The 12,355-nt window shown below is 38.3% G+C and overlaps 1 protein-coding gene across 1 annotated transcript in view; it reads right to left on the reverse strand.

The window, feature by feature from the left end:
- Positions 1-12,355, reverse strand: part of RYR2 (ryanodine receptor 2) — a 515,056-nt gene that overhangs the window by 241,868 nt on the left and 260,833 nt on the right. The window contains exons 30-31 of the mRNA XM_065893933.1: positions 1,723-1,931; positions 744-1,096 (exon numbers count right to left, since the gene is read on the reverse strand). Of these exons, the coding sequence (XP_065750005.1) occupies positions 744-1,096; positions 1,723-1,931 (562 nt within the window). The remainder of the gene's footprint in view (positions 1-743; positions 1,097-1,722; positions 1,932-12,355) is intronic.

Here is a 12,355-nt window from a genome sequence, read left to right on the forward strand (position 1 = left end):
ACAAAAAGACAAATACTGTATGATTTCATTTATATGAGGTATCTAAAGCAGTCAAATTCATAGAAACAAAAAGTAAAATGGCGATGACCAGGGGCTGGGGCAGGTTGGAAAAGGCAAGCTATTTCATGGGTGTAGAGTTTCAGAGTTTTGCAAACTAAAAAAGTTCCGAGATCTGTTTCACGACAATGTGAATATACTTAGCACTACTGATCTGTACACTTAAAAATGTTTAAGACGCTAACTTTTATTTTTACCACAATAAAAAAAATTCATAGGGCTTCCCTGGTGGCGCAGTGGTTGAGAGTCCGCCCGCCGATGCAGGGGACACGGGTTCGTGCCCTGGTCTGGGAAGATCCCACATGCCGCGGAGCGGCTGGGCCCGTGAGCCATGGCCGCTGAGCCTGCGTGTCCGGAGCCTATGCTCCGCAACGGGAGAGGCCACAGCAGTGAGAGGCCCGCGTACCGTAAAAAAAAAAAAAAAAAAAAAAAAAATTCATAGAAAAAATAACTCTTGAGATAGATTGTTAGTGGTAACAAATTAGCTGGCCAACAGGCTGCTTTTTCTTCTGTAGAATCCTTGGTACATAAAGAAGGAGGAAGAGGAAGAAAAAATTGACTTTGGAAATCCCTTACCCACTATTACCCTCTCCTGTGATCCCCTAACATAATAACTATATATTTAAAATCATTTAAAAATTAAAATTAAAAAAAATTAAAAAAATCATTTTGCATGGATCAATGACCTTTGTTTCAGACGAGAGGGCTTTTCCTGAGCATAATCTTTGTGGTTGTTAAACTCTGGTTTTGTAGCTTCTTTGTCTTTGTCCACTCGATCTGGCACCAGATGGCCATGAGCTGTCTTCATGAGAACCTCAAAGTCCGAATCCACATCATAATCCTCCAAATCATTCTTGGGCCCAAAGAGACCGGCGCCAGGGATCCCTCCAGCCGCAGTCTTGGAGAAGACCTCCGCGCACTCGATGGGCATGCTCAGACGATAAAACATGAGATCCGTGCTGCTGTTCTGAGAGCCAAAGGACTTCTGAGTGACCTTTAAACACGGGGAACTGTCGATGGTGCCGTCAATTCTGGTCACCTAACAAATGAAGACGTGATTGTTCAAATGCTCATCACGGTCAGTTTCCTGATTCTAAAACCCTAACGTGCATCACACCTTTACAACCCAAAACATGGCCCGCCCATGGCATAATTTTATAAATGAGATCATTAAATAGAGGGATTGCTGTGTTACAGACATACTCACAGTTCTGTTTCTAACTCAGAAGATGATTTGGGAAATTCATGCTAAAACTGTATATATTCAGATGGAGCCTGACATCGCCTACATAAAAAAAGAATTATATACAGTTGACCCTTGAACACTGCAGGTCTGAACTGCTTGGATCCACTTATATGTGGGTATTTTTCAATAGTAAATACTACAGCACTACATAATCCACAGCTGGCTGAATCCGTGGATACAGAGGGCCGACTATAAATTATATGCAGATTAACCCCGAAGTTGTTTGAGGATTAACTGTAGGTAATCAGTCTAATCAGCCTCTCATAAGTACCTAAAATCAGAGGGTAATCCTGCCCTTAGATTTCCTTACAGTGGAACACATCAGAGCCATCATTTTAAGTAAATGACAGTAACTGTCCAAGTGGGAACACCCGCTCCTGCTTTTTGGCAATGGTCTGATTTTCAAAGGAAAAGCAAACCTCAATATGTTCATGGTTTGATGGAACTTGGAGAAACTGAGGAAGCCTCTTGCTTAGCCACATGGTAATATCCCTGTTCGTGTTAACGGCAAATGGTTCATAGCCCTCTTGTAAGCCACAGATGGTGAAATATTTCAAGGTGCTGACATCCTTTCCAAAGTTCATCCTGCCCACTTGAGCCACTCCAAGGCTACATACAGGTATGAATCCTGGGAAGAAAAAAAATACATCAAAATCTTCAGTATCATTCGTATAAGATCCTTTTAGCATGGAAAGCGCATTGCCAAAGAGCCTGAAATGTGCAAACATCAAACACAGCTGAGCTTTACATGTAACTCAAAAAAGAAAAAAAAAAAAGGATTGGAGGCCACATTTTTAAAGGTGTTCATTCACTTATAGCTGCTTTTGATCTCCGAAGAGAATTTTGCCTCATTTTTTCCCCCTAGGGTACCCTAGATCTAAGCGTAGAAAATATACATATAAATAAGAATTCGGAAGTAGCTGCTAAAATCCTACTGAAACTCCTCCATCTGTCCCTTTCCCTTCAATGTCACTGTTGGTATAGATTAAGCAGGGTAATGCAAAATTAACATAAATAGCTAAGATAAGAAATCAAAAAGTTAAAAGTTAACAAGAAACTAAATCAAAAGCAACAGCAATGAGCAATGAAGAAAAAAACAAAATATTTCAATGTGTGGCAGGGATGGTTAATCTTTCCACTATTAAATAAAAAGGGGAAACTACATTAATTATGTTAATTGTCTGAGTTCTTTGGAATCAGCTGTTTGGCAAGGGGATGAGATGATACTTTTCAGTGGAGGGGGCATTTACGTACTCTTCATATCTTTCTGTAATATTTTACATGAAAGTTCAAGTAGTCAGCACAATAAACAAGGTCAGTATTGGGATGCAGGCTACAAATTAGAAGATCTAACTTGCAAATCAAAAAAGCAGGGGATCCTCAGAATAAGCTGACAGATTTCTACCTTTATGATGTCCATTTCTTTCCTTGTTGAAATTAGTGGCAGTGAAAGCAATGTATAACTCTCAAGACAGCACAAGACAATGAAATTACATCTGATAATTCATAATGATTTCATCCAGTTTGTATCATCAATATATATTTAAATAAACGGTTGAATCATAGCATTACCAACTGGGAAGCAAGAACACATCCAGCTGGGTTCAAGGAAGTGTGAATGATGAGTTTCTAGCTAAAACTAAAAAAGCCACAGCTGTGTCTGCAGCTGTGCCAGCTCTTGATGCAGTAGTCAAGGAAAGTTGTCTTAAATAAGTGTCCTCAAAGGAATCAAAGAAAAGGATTGGGTAAATGCAATAGATCTGAGACAGCTTGAACTACATTTGCACAAACGGGAAAACCTAACATTCATTTGACATAAACTAGGGGATACGGAGGCAGAAACATCTCTGCTGATGCTACACATTTTTCTTTCTAACCACTTTATATGTAGTTGGAGTTCCTACTCTAAAAGTGAAGTTACTGGATACCTTAAAATATCTGTAGAGTAGATCTTTGGGTATTTGTCATACTAATATCTGAACTTTTCTGTATGTCTGATATATTTTCATCTAAAGTGTTGTGCGCAAAGATTTGTGTCCTAAACTGTTCACTATGGCTATGTATACAATCATAGAATACTGTTTGGACAATAAATATGTGTTTTTCTTTTCCTGGAGATGGTATACTACTTAGCTTTTGAAAATCTGCTTTTCAAAAGTTCATTAATATATAGGAAAATATTCACAGTATGTATTATTTCGAGAAAGAAAGATGGAACATATGGCTTATTTTTAAAGATGCAGAAGCACCAGAAGGGGTTTTTTTTAATCAAAAAAGTTTCAGAATGGTGGAATTTTTAATGCTTTTTCCCTCTTTTTATGTCTCTCAATAATTTTTTTCAATGAATATGTATTGTATGATGACAACAAACGACAGCCTTCGTAAAAATAAAATATTCATTTAAGGAAATGGGATATACCTACTTCTTTCTTGTATAGAAAGGTGGAAGAATGATGTGGATACAAAATGGTCCAAACAACATGTTCTTCAAGTTGCTGAAGTTCAAGTTCTCATTGCTAGTGAGTGTGCAGTGAACTTGGTACCAGAAATCTTGCTAATAAAATTACACTAGTACAGGAGTGCTGAAAAGTGATTTAGCAATATGCATTAAGACACTTTCACCTATTCATTTCTTTATCCAACAGATGTTTATTGAGCAGCTACTGTGTGCCAGAAACAAGGAATACTAGGTCACTAACACAGACCCAGCTAAATGTTCTCATAGTCTAATACGGTGGGGAGACAAGTGAAGAAGTAATAAAATAACCTACTGACCCATCTAAAAAGAGGGAGTGCTAAGAGCCAAGGAAGAGTAGAGAGATGAAGTCGGGAAGATTCTGCAGAAGAGTCACCATCTAAGTAGAGGGCAGACAGGCAGTCCTGGGAAATGACTAAGAACAGGGACTTTGGAATCCAAGAGACCTGGATTCAAGTTTCAGCTCCACCACTTCTTGGCAAGTTACTTAAATTCCCTAAGCTTTAATCCTTTCTTCTGTAATATCTACCCATGAGGGTTATGGTTTTAAAAACAAGATCCTGTATGTATAGTGCTTAATATATACGCTCACTAAACTCAATTTTAAATGGAAAAAAAAAAGGTAAAGGAAACTAATAGGTGTAATAAGAGAATGGTTAATTATGATACATACACAAGATTAAATAGGTATAGTCATTAAATATCATGTTCAGGGCTCACCAAAATAAAACTATACAGGGAGGTAAAACTAACATGGCAACATTTAAAAACTGGTGATTCCAGGTGAAGCATACACAGGTGTACATTGCACTATTCTTGTACTTTTCTAAAACGCTGACATTTCTCAAAATATGATATTGGTAAAACTACCACAAGTTATGCTTAAAATACTTTTTTTTTTTTTTAATATCTTTTTTTTTTTTTTTTTTTTTTTTTCCGGTACGCAGGCCTCTCACTGCTGTGGTCTCTCCCGTTGCGGAGCACAGGCTCCGGACGCGCAGGCTCAGTGGCCATGGCTCACGGGCCCAGCCGCTCCGCGGCATGTGGGATCCTCCCAGACCGGGGCATGAACCCGTGTCCCCTGCATCGGCAGGCGGACTCTCAACCACTGCACCACCAGGGAAGCCCTGCTTAAAATCCTTTTATGCCTTAGGACAACATATTATATATAATATTAAGTTTAAAAAAGGTGGCAAAAAATTATTTTTACATCTCAAACCTATAAATGGGAGAAAAACACATTAAAAGTCAAATTTCTCTCTGGGTAGTGGGAATATAATTTTTAACCATTTTCTTATACTCCTTTGTATTTTCCAAATGCTCAAAAAGAATATATTAATTTTATGAAAGATAAATAGATACACTTTTTCATTAGCTTATAGCAGTAGATGGTTTTTTCACTGCTTTAGCATTTTGGTCTCCTTTAAAGGAATTTATCTGTGAAAGTACATCCATAAGTAGAAATTATGCTTTTTTCTCTTTGTAATTTAAATGAAGTAGAACTTAATTAAATTGTATTCTGACTTCAGAAGATGCAGTTTTAATAGCTGTTACGATAATAAAACAACAGATATTTCTAAAAACTACATTTTTAAAATTAGCATATCACAGCAGGAACAACTATATGGCAATGGTATCAAAGCAGATGGAGAGTGGAGGAAAAACTCCAGGTACTTTTCAGGGGCCACATGGGAAAGGGCCAGGCCTCAGTCACCTCCATTTGGCCAATGCCCTGCAAATCAATGTGCTGACAACAGATGGAATGCTTAACATACAAGGTTCCCTAACAGCAGCTAATTCCCTGAGTGTTCATCTCAGTGACCCTTAACGACCATTCATTGAGACAGGAATCATTATTATCTTTTTCCAGTGATTTAAGTCCAATCTCGGCTTAAATCACAGCTAAGTGGCCAGAAAATAAACCCAGGTCTGCCAGATCTCAAGCTCCGTGCTTTAATTCAGGCCTGCAATCACCAGAGTGTAGAGATTTTAGGTTTCCTGGACCATATGATCTCGGTGAAAACTACTCAGGCCTGTGTTACAGCGCAAAAGCAGCCACAGATAGTATGTAAACAAAGGAGCATGGCTGTGTTCCAATAAAACTTTACTCACAAAAACTGGTGGCAGGCTGGATGTGGCCCTCAGACCTTAGTTTGCCAACTCCTGCTCTAAGTTTTCAATATTCAAACATTGTGTATCAGTTCCCTCCATTTGGCAAATATCTAAAGAACACCGACCAGGTACCAACCGCTACTCTAGGCACTGGAAATACAGCTGTGAACAGAACAAAAAGGAGTCCCTACCTTTCCGGAGCTTATCTTTATGTAGAGAAGGCAGATAAAGAATAAATAAATAGTTACCAATATACATAACACAATGTCAGGACATCATAAATGCTATCAGGACTGACGGAATGTTTTGCCATGAATACATAAGACAAGTTGATAAATGACCTCACTCTTAATCATTTCCTACAGCAAAACATGATAACTGAGGTTCAATTCTTTATTAGCTTGAGGTACGCTGAACGCAAAAATATTCCAACCCAATGAAACAGACTTCCACAAATTCACATACACACCCCGGCACAGGTGAAATGTTGGTCCTACCTTCCTGTCCTTTGTGTTCTCGACCTTCTATTCCAAATACCTTAACTGACACCCTGCAAATAACAAAGTCTGATGTATCTAAGGGAAGTTTTCTTCCTGGCAGTGGGTCTTGAATTAGGACACATGAGTCCAATTGGTTACTTGGGCCTGTGCCAGACCCGCCCTAGCTATTTGTAAATCTGTTAAAACAGTAGCTACAGCTTATGGTTAAAACTGCTTCCTCCAACAAAAGACAGATGGCTACAGCAAATTTTAACTTTCTCTGTTGAGAAGCCTCTTCACTCCTGGGCAGAGGGGTGTGTTGGGAGCATGCAAGTCCAGCAAAAGAACTGGCAGTCACAGGATGTGGCGCTGAGAGGCCAGCGTGAGAAGAAGATAAAGCCGATCACAAGCATACCAGCTTTTCCTAAGAATATACGATTTCAGATTTCAAATTTTCTAAAATACAGATAGGAATCAACATTTACAAGCCAAACCAAACGGCCCAAAGCAGACAAAAATGGCCGATATTATACTAACATGTAAATTTGAGTAATTTGATCAGAAGGAAGGGTAACATTTACTGGTGGCGTACTATGTGCCAGAAAAGATATAAGCACTTTGCCATTCATTATTATTATTATTATGCTTTTTTAAAAAAAATTTGGCCACGTTGTGCGGCATGCAGGACCTTAGTTCCCCCACCAGGGAATGAACCCATGCCCCTTGCGGTGGAAGCACGGAGTCTTGACCACTGGACTGCCAGAGAAGACCTCCCACTTATTATTAAATATTAACCCCATTTTTCAAGATGAGGAAACAACTAAGATGTTAAATCATCTCGTCGAAGGTCCTACAGCTAGTTAAATGAGATGCTAAAAGTTGAATCAAGAATGCAGAGAAGGAGGGAAAAACAAAAACAAAAAACACTTGCCTTAGATTTCTGGGCTCTTTAGACTTGCAAGGGGCATGAAAAGACCATTTCCAATTAGTGTTTTTTATTTTAAGGATATGAAAACAGAGGGGCTGGCCATCTGCCCAAGATCATATGGGAAGAATGATTTTCAGAATAGGGTCTAGAACCCAGGGCTTCAGACATGATATTTGTTGCTTCTGTTTCATGTTGGCTTTGAAAATGAATTAAGGAATTATGCTAAGTGAGGTCTTAGGGAATTTTCCATGATGCAAATGCATCTTTAGTGCATGGACTCTGTAACATCAATGCTGGCACAATAGGGACATTCCCAAACTTTCTTCCTGGCTCTTGGTTTATTTCAGATAAGCAAAGCAGTAGAACTTTTATGTTTGACCTTGAATATCATTTTAAAGCCATCACATTCTCTCCATCAGTACAAATCCAAAAAAAGGAACGCTTAATATACACAGGGTTCTGACATCCTTTATTCTGATTCCTTGATCTTTTCAGTATAATTTAAACATTAAATCTTGCTGTTTGGCTCTATAGCATTCATAAGTAATAAGCCATTGGTGTTGTAAATAAGCCATTGGTGTTGTACATCTGTATTACCCCCTAGTACCTGAAACATTCATTCACTATATGCAAAACTGCCAATTTGCGGATAGGCTAGTATATACACAAATTACCTCATTAACCACCTACAAACTTTATTCATTCTCAAAATGGTCTGTAAGGTACAAATTTCCTCTGTTCATCAATATATAAAATTTAACTGTCAATTATCGGATCAGTTTAGGCTAAGCAGTTTGAATTTCACTGAATTCCCCAATCATTTCACAATGAATTTCCCCAAACAACATGTTGTTTAGATTACATACACGTAAGCTCAAAAGCTATATGTTAAATAATAATAATCTGAAATTTAACACTAAATATGAAAAATCTCACTGCCTGAAGTATTCCATGAATGTAGTACATATTTAAGAGTTTCATTCCTGCAAGTATCCAGAGTGTTTCTAGGACAGCTTCCCTTTCTGATTCCAGAGAGAACTACGAGACTGATTATGCTGGTTTCCATCATCTTCATACTCTTTAGAATCTGTCTACCACTTTATAACTGTCTTTATCTTCACTCAAAATATGTAGTGTCCCAACCCAATTCCCTGACTGCTTGAATTGCTCCACTGCAGTGAGTCATAATCCTAACTTCTTCCTTCCTTCAACAATAGTTTATTTTTAATTAGGGCGATTCCCAATAACGTTACTTTCCCAGGTCTGATACAAACCTGGGTCCCAGGTCTGTACCAAGAGCAAGTTGTACAGAATGTCACTAGTGACAGAATGGACAGATGTTATGATGGAGCCAGGAAGGTAGGTATTTGGGACAGTACAGACCCCACCTGATTTCACACCGTGTTGACAGCTACTCTTCTGATGAGCCATACACATCTGCCAAATAGTGCATATTTCAACTGACGGTAAAAAGAATATTGTATTGTAAGTAGAGACTGACGGTTCTATATTCTGGTTTTTTCTTTCTTTCTTTTTTTAAAGGCAGCAAAATAAAATCAATAATGGAAAGTTATCCCTCTCTTTTTCCTTAGAGGTCTTTTCTGCCTAAAGCTATGCAGCTATTTTAATTACAAAAATATTCATCTGGTTTTCTGCCAAGGAAAGGAAGTCCATGCAGTCCCAGCACCAGGAATTCAGTTTTGCTCACTGTCCTTTCAAGTGGCAGATACAGAATCAAAAGCATCCTTTCTGGATTTGATTATAATCATTACAGGTGTAGAACCCGAGGGCCCTGAGATAATCTTTACTTACAGAAGAGCTGACAAGCTTGAAAAAGCTCCAGTGTAATGAGACATTTACACGACGCAAGATATATCCCAGAGCCTACTTTGTAAAACACAGGTAACCTCCAGACAAAATAACTATTCTTTCACCATCTGGCAAGATGTTAAATGATTCTCTGCCTTGCTTTAAATTAAGGATATGATTAGTTCTTCAAATTACACTAAGCTCTTGCTCTTACATAAGAGTAAATTGAAAATGGTTCTAGATGAGTATGGGATATAAGCGCAGAGGGGTCGTGTATTAGTTTCCTCGGGTTGCCATAGCAAAATACCACAGACGTTTTCTTTATTCCTTCCTCTATCCACAGACACTTAGGTTGTTTCCATATCTTGGCTATTGTGAGTAATCCTGCAATGAACATGGGAGTGCAAAGATCTCCCTGAGATCCTAATTTCTATTCCTTCAGATCTATAGCCAGAAGTGGTTTTGCTGGAGCGTACGGTAGTTATAGTTTTAATTTTTTGAGGAACCTCCATCCTGTTTTCCACAGTGGCTGCACCAAGTTACATTCCCACCAACAGTGCACCAGGGTTCCCTTTTCTCTACACCCTCACCAACATTTGTTACCTTCAGTTTTTTTTTGACTATAAATGTTCTTACAGGTGTGAGATGATATCTCGTGTTTTTGACTTGCCCTTCCCTGGTGATTAGTGATGGAGAGCACTTTACATATCTGTTCAGTTTCTTTGACCATTTTTAAAATGGGCTATTTGTTTTTTGTTTGTTTGGTTTTGGGTTTGGTTTGTACTACCGAGTTGCAGGAGTTCCTTATATATTTTGGATTACCCTTTATGAGATATATGATTTGCAAATATTTTCTCCCATTCCATAGGTTGCCTTTTCGTTGTGTTCATGGTTTCCTTTGTTGTGCAGAAAGGTTTTAGTTTAATTCCACTTGTCCATTTTTCCTTCTGTTGACTTTTCTTGTGGTTGAAAAAATCACTGCCAAGGCCATTGTCAAATAGCTTCTCCCCTACATTTTCTTCTTCGGGTTTTACAGTTTCAAGTCTAATGTTTAAGTTTTTAATCCATTTTGAGCTGATTTTTGTGTATAATCCAAAATCATGTTGTGCAGAGTCACAAAAACATTTTCTGTGTGGTTCAAAATTAGATAAGTGTCCAATTTCATTCTTTGCATATGAATATCCTATTATCCCAACGCCAGTTATGAAAGAGAAGACACTATCCTCACTATGCATTTTTGTTATGCTTGTCAAAGATCAGTTGACCACATGTGATAAATTTCATAGTGAAGTTTACCTCTCAATAAAGTTCAGTGATCGTCTCTGTAAAAGTATTGTACACCTTCTGTTAAAGTGATAACTAGTGATTACTGAAAACACCTGACGTTACTGTAAATGGTATCTTCTATTTAATTTAGTTTTCCAGGTTTTCTGTTGGTATAGAAATGCTACCTTGCTAAATGCTCCAGTTATTCCTAGTAATGTCTGTAGGTTCTATAGGGTTTTCTCTGCAAATGATTAAATTATCTGCAAATAATTATAGATTGCTTTTCCTCTCATTCCAATTCTTAACATTTCCAATTTCTTCTTCTTGTCTATTACAAGTTTGAAAACCAATTTAGGCCTAGAGCCTTTTTAGCACAAGAATAAACTAAAGTACTAAAAGAGTTTATAAATGCTCTATATTTAAATTCCTCTCACATCTACCTGTCTTTATATCTGTGCCATGCTTGATTTAGGATTTTTACCACCTTCATCATTTCTTCTTATTGCTACAGAGAATGTCAGCTCAGACATAAATATATTGGCTAGTAAAGCAATCAAAAGAACAATGTGGTAAAATATACAAAAATATATTTATTCTCTACTAGCCTTGTTCTTGTCCCCCACCTAACATGGTAAGTATCATCTCCACTGGGCTCCCGAGGAAGTATATCAAGGCATGCTCCACATAAAAATTATCATTTAAAAAAAAGCTTCAGTCTCAAATTTGATATGGAATAATCTCTGGCTTTGATAAGATGAACTAGACTCTGGATGAATCAGAAGAACCCCTTTCAGGTTCTTGCTGTGGGGCATCATATCTCAATTGGCTAACAGGTCTCTGTGGGTAAAAGTTAGAATGTCTTCTATGTTACGGGCAACTTGATTTGTGATAAAATTAACTCCTGATTAGTTAACTGTGTATGGACTGGGGGAATACATCTAAAGATTCCTGACGAAGAGAAATGCTTGAGGTAGACCAGTTCGCAAGCATTAATTCCTGTTCTCCACCTTTCTGAGTAGACAGGCACTAAGGATGCCCTTTGATAGTTTTGCGAGTCTGAAGATTCAGTTGAAACTAAAAATGTATTGGTCAATGTATTTGTTTTCCATTGCTGTTGAACAAACTACCACAAACTTATCAGTTTAAAATAATGCCCATTTATTATCTCCTAGTTCTATAGGTCAGAAGTCCAGGTATGGCATGACTGGGGTTCTCTGCTTCGCATCATGAGGATGAAACCAAGGTACTGGCTGGACTGTGTTCTCATCTGAGGTTCGGAATCCTCTTTCCAGCTCCTTGGTCGTTAAATGAATTCAGTTCTTTGTGGTTGCAGGACCGAGGTCTCCTTTTTCTTGCCAGCTATCAACCAGGGGCTGTTCTCAGATTTCCACCATGTGGCCCTCTCACACCACAACAGTTTGTTCCTTCCAGTCCAGGAGAAGATTTTATCTCACACTTTGGATCTCTGTGACTTCAAGAAGGAACCAATCTCTTTTAAGAGCTTCACCTGATTAGGTCAGGCCCATATGGCTAATCTCCACTTGAGTAACTCAAAGTCAACTGGTTAGTAACCTAATCATGAGAGCTATACCCCATCATACTCAGATTCTGCCCACACTCAAGAAGAGAGGGTTATACATGGCATGTCCACCACGGATCAGGACTCCTAGAGGTTGCAGTCTTAAAATTCTGCCTACAACAGAGGGTACTGCCAGCTCTTTGCTTGGGCTCTCCCCGTTCTCTATCCTGAATGTTTGTCAGTACGATGGTAGGAAGAGATGAGGAAAAATTCACAGAAAACCTTACCAGGGACGGCATCTGCACTTGTCAGCACTATTCCTTTGTTGACATTACAGCCAGAGGACTCTTTGAAAAATGAAGAATCAATTAATCTGTTTGTTTTACTTAGAGATATTCTGAAGAGATTTAAAAAAAAAAATCAAATAGAAGGGAGAATCCTAAAAGAGGACCTGCCACATAGA

The sequence above is a fragment of the Phocoena phocoena genome, chromosome 16 (genome assembly GCF_963924675.1).
Source record: "Phocoena phocoena chromosome 16, mPhoPho1.1, whole genome shotgun sequence".
In the NCBI taxonomy this organism is placed as follows: Eukaryota; Metazoa; Chordata; class Mammalia; order Artiodactyla; family Phocoenidae; genus Phocoena; species Phocoena phocoena.